This window comes from Sinocyclocheilus anshuiensis, unplaced genomic scaffold (genome assembly GCF_001515605.1).
Source record: "Sinocyclocheilus anshuiensis isolate Anshui unplaced genomic scaffold, SAMN03320099.WGS_v1.1 scaffold446, whole genome shotgun sequence".
Classification (NCBI taxonomy): domain Eukaryota; kingdom Metazoa; phylum Chordata; class Actinopteri; order Cypriniformes; family Cyprinidae; genus Sinocyclocheilus; species Sinocyclocheilus anshuiensis.
This window is the reverse complement of record NW_015544247.1, coordinates 2,865,370-2,869,769: the sequence shown is the minus strand read 5'-3', so window position 1 is coordinate 2,869,769 and position 4,400 is coordinate 2,865,370. Positions and strand designations below refer to the sequence as shown.

At 38.0% G+C, this 4,400-nt stretch overlaps 1 protein-coding gene across 2 annotated transcripts in view; it reads left to right on the top strand.

Moving 5' to 3' along the window:
• Positions 1 to 4,400, top strand: part of LOC107697750 (RNA polymerase II-associated protein 1-like) — a 43,024-nt gene that overhangs the window by 16,091 nt on the left and 22,533 nt on the right. For both annotated transcript variants that reach the window (XM_016498591.1, XM_016498590.1), the window contains 2 exons: positions 356 to 498; positions 2,042 to 2,804. In XM_016498591.1, the coding sequence (XP_016354077.1) occupies positions 356 to 498; positions 2,042 to 2,804 (906 nt within the window). The remainder of the gene's footprint in view (positions 1 to 355; positions 499 to 2,041; positions 2,805 to 4,400) is intronic.

Here is a 4,400-nt window from a genome sequence, read left to right as displayed (position 1 = left end):
GTAGTTTTCGTAGTTTTCTTTTCTTTGCTTAATAAATGCAATACATTGTGATTAATTAACATTAACTATAGAAAATATAGAAAATAAAATGTAGTTTTCTTTTCTTTGCTTAATAAATGCAATACATTGTGATTAATCTATGCTTGATTAAATATATTTTAATTAGAAAATAAAATGTAGTTTTCTTTTCTTTGCTTAATAAATGCAATACATTGTGATTAATTAACATTAACTATGCTTGAAACAGAAAATATAAGTCTTAAATATGCTGGTTTTATTTGAAAAGCATTCGGTTAGTTAATGAAATGAATTGTAATGCCTTTTAGTGCTTTTATTGTGACTTAATACTTTTTAGGTTCCAGTTGACCCAGAGGTGGCCAAACACGCCACCTTGTTCCACCAAGTATCGCTGGCTCTAGTGTCCTGGCTGCTGCCTGGCAGTGAATATCAGGCACATGAACTCATGTCTTTCGTGACCTTCAGTCACAGCCTCCTTCCGTAAGTCTCTGATGTTTGCCGTAAAGCTCTCGTTTGTCTCATATATTGTATGATTACAGTGACTTCAGTCACACAAAATAATCACATTTTGTTATATAGTGGCTCCAGACACATAAGCTAGACCAGGGGTGTCCAAACTCGGTCCTGGAGGACCAGTGTCCTGAAGAGTTTAGCTCCAACCCCAATTAAACACACCTGAACTAGCTAATCAAGCTCTTACTAGGCATACTAGAAACTTAAAGGCAGGTGTGTTGAGGCAAGTTGGAGCTAAACTCTGCAGGACACCGGCCCTCCAGGACCGAGTTTGGGCAGCCCTGAGCTAGACGTTATACATCAACTTGACATCAGTTGTTTAAACGGAAATGAAAAAAAAAAACTTTTGGAAAGGGCATAATTTGTTAGCAGATGCTTCCTTTTTTTCAAATCTTTTTTGAGCCACTTTCATATTTTATCATAATTTAATAACTTATGTTAATTGTCATTACAAATGCCACAGTTCTTTGATTTTCAATTATTTGATGTAAGAAAAAAAAGGCAAATTTCATTTTGTTTAACCTTAACTAATAGTAAGAGATTAAGTGCCTTTAGATCAGAGGGTCTCTATGAGGCAATTTAATTTAATAGATCTCATTTTAATATGATTGTTAATGTATTTTATGTTGCTTTGATGTACAATGGTTAAAAGTATTAATATTCTTGGACCTCTTCAGACATGTGCTATGAGGACATGTCTTGTTAACTGCACAGGGATAAAAGCTGAAACTCATTGGGAGAGATTAATTACAATAAGTGTCTCCTGTCTAAAATCTGCTCAGGTCTTGGCTGGGTATTTAGATTTGATCTCATATTATTGTGTTCATCATATTCTGATTGTATACTCATTTTGTTCAGATGTTGACTTCCAGATGTTCTTCTCATTTTAAATGAGAGTATCAAACATGCTTTAAATGCATTTATGGTTAATTTTTAATTGATTCAGTGTAAAAAAAAAAAAAGAAAAGAAAGGAAAAAGTGAACTCTGAAATCCCAGCTTTATCAAGCTGTAGTTTCACATCATACTCACAAGAGAGCAGCAAACTGCACATTTCAGACAGAATGTAGCAGGTCTTTGCATGGACCATTGATTCTGGTTTGTTTCTTTTTTTTAAATATTTAATGGTATTCGTTTGTCATTTTTTAAAATGTATCTATTGTCTGTTTTTTTAAATGCACTCCTTCAGAAGTTGGGGTCAGTAAAGGCAACTCTAATGGTTACAACAGATTTGCATTTCAAATAAATACTGCTCTTTTGATCTTTCTATTGATCAAAAAATATTAAGCAGAACTATTTTCAAAATTAATAATAAGAAATGTTTCTTAAGCATCAAATCAGCATATTACAATGATTTCTGAAGGAAATAAATTTTACCGATCCCAAACTTAGTAGTATATGTTCCAATTATGCACTACAAGGATGTACCTTTATGTTTATGAGAAATATGTTGTTGTCTTGGAAATGAACTGCTGTAATATGACATGGTTTTTTTTTTTTGCTTATTGTTAGGGAGGGCATCTGTGGTGAACCAGAGATGGCTGCATTGGCTGAGCTGCAGCTTAAAGACAGGACTTCACTTGCCGTTGGTGCTCTGCTGCGTGACGCTCTCCATCATTTGCCCTCCATCCGCGGTTGTTACCTCACCCACCTTGCACACATGGAATCCTCTGTCCTTTCGTCTCGTGACCGGTACCTCGGCCGAACGCCTTTTGTCAGCTCTCATCTCCTACCTGAACTTACCGGCCCCTCCCTGCCTTCTGATTGGCCCTTCTTACCGCTCATAAGTCTCTATGAGCGAATGGGGCTGTCAGCTGGTGGTGGGCATCAGGTTGAGTCTCTTCCAGCAGGGTCAGTGCAGTCAGTCACTAACTGCCTTCAATGGCTGCTTGTTCTGGAGAGTTGGCGAGAGCAGGCGCTCACGGCGGTGCCACCAGTGGCAAAGTTAGCCCGGCTAGCCTGTGTCTTTCTGTGCTCCAGTGACCTCTTCCTGGAGCAGCCTGTGCAAGAGCTTACTTGGGCGCTGTTTCGCAGGCTAACACGGCCAGCTCAGCTTGAGGCGCTGGATCTGGGCTCACCTCCACCAGGCTTGGCTTCCTTTCATGACCTATACTCGGCTCTGCTGGCGCAGTATGAGGCGGTGTCATTCGGTGACCCACTCTTTGGCTGCTTCATGCTTTTGCCTCTACAGCGGTGCTACAGTGTCACCATGAGGCTGGCTGTGTTTGGAGAACATGTTGGAATGTTGCGATCGCTGGGGGTCCCGCTACAGCAGGTAAGGGGTGTCTTTTTGTCAGGTGACCTACGCACAGATTAGGCGTAATGGAAACATGACTGTACTTTTGTCTTTGCAATTCTGGGCATCTGGAGCTGTGATCCAATTCATACTGAGATTTCAGCTGTAAAGTGCAGTTCACAACATCAGATGATTTGAGTTGGGAAAGTCTAATTTAGTTTTAAAAAATGGCTTGTTTAGATTCTGCCAAATTTTCTTAATTGCAGGGATGCATGAAATTAGTGTGGTGAATAGTCAGAATTTATTTACTTGTTTTGTTGCCAATATAAAATTAGGCAACATTGTGAATATTGCTAAGAAGATAACCGCGAACGGTTGCTGTTTACGGTGTTTATTACCACGACAACCATCCGAGTTGAACATGCTTCTTGTGTATCCTGCTTGAAGGAGATGAAAATATCATGCATCTGAAGCTGTAATTAAATATTGGGAAACAGTGTGTATTATATGTTTATAATTGTTTTAAATGCCGCTTTCTCATTTATGAGAAGGAACCAAGTAGAGGACACATATGCAGTTACTTTTTTGGTTGATATAATCCTTAGGTGTGTAAATGTATAATTGCCTTTTCATTATTTGTTCAGTTTTATTTCAATTTGTAGTTAAAATAACGAAAAATACATGTATTTTAAAGTTTAGAATTAGACAGCCTATCCACACAGGCTTAAGCCCCGTTCACACCAAGAACGATAACTAAAGATAATAAAGATAACTATATTATATTAGCGTCCACACCAGCGGACGATATCGTCTGTTTTTTCTAAGCGCGCGCTCGTCTGCCGCTTTAAATTCTCCAGCTGTTAATGTTTGTATTGTTCATCAGCTGGAAAAAAATCGTTTTGAAGGTGATTCCAACGATATCGTTTCTCTGTGCCTTCATTGTTATCTCTGTGGTGTGGACTGCTATTCTTTAATACTGAGAACGATTTTTAGAACTATATCTTTATCATTATCTTTATAGTTATCGTTCTTGGTGTGAACGGGCATTTACGCTGGTAACTCATCAGTGGACTTTCCTGGTCAATATAGGCTATATTTTTTCACACTTTTCTCGTTCTCACTAATTCAAGGTTTTATATTAATTAATCTCTGAATGGAGCCAACTCTCTTCAGAAAAGTTTTGATGGCATTTTCATTTTATCTGATAAAGTAGCGTTTATGAGAGGAGCGCTGCTTTGTTTACAGCCGTTACCAGGGAAACCGCAATATTTCTGACGTTCCAAAAGCGCCTCCTGCTGGCAGAGAATGAATGTTCATTTTCAATAATCCAGTCTGTAGTTTTTGTTCAGACCAGTGTGAAAATCCACACACATAACCCTGTTTTAAATTAATATAATAATTTATACTTCTGACTCACCCCTGGTTTAAATGCTCAGTTGTGAGGTTTATCATTTGATCATTTATTTTGTTTTTGTGAAAACCTGTATCTCAACTGTAAATCAGTTGCTATTTTCGTGGTCTACAACATGAAAGAAAGCCATTATAACATGTACATGAAAAATGTAGAAACATTGGACACAACTATAGGGCGCCATTGTGCAGCAGCAAGCATCACAACAAAAAAGGAACCTCAAG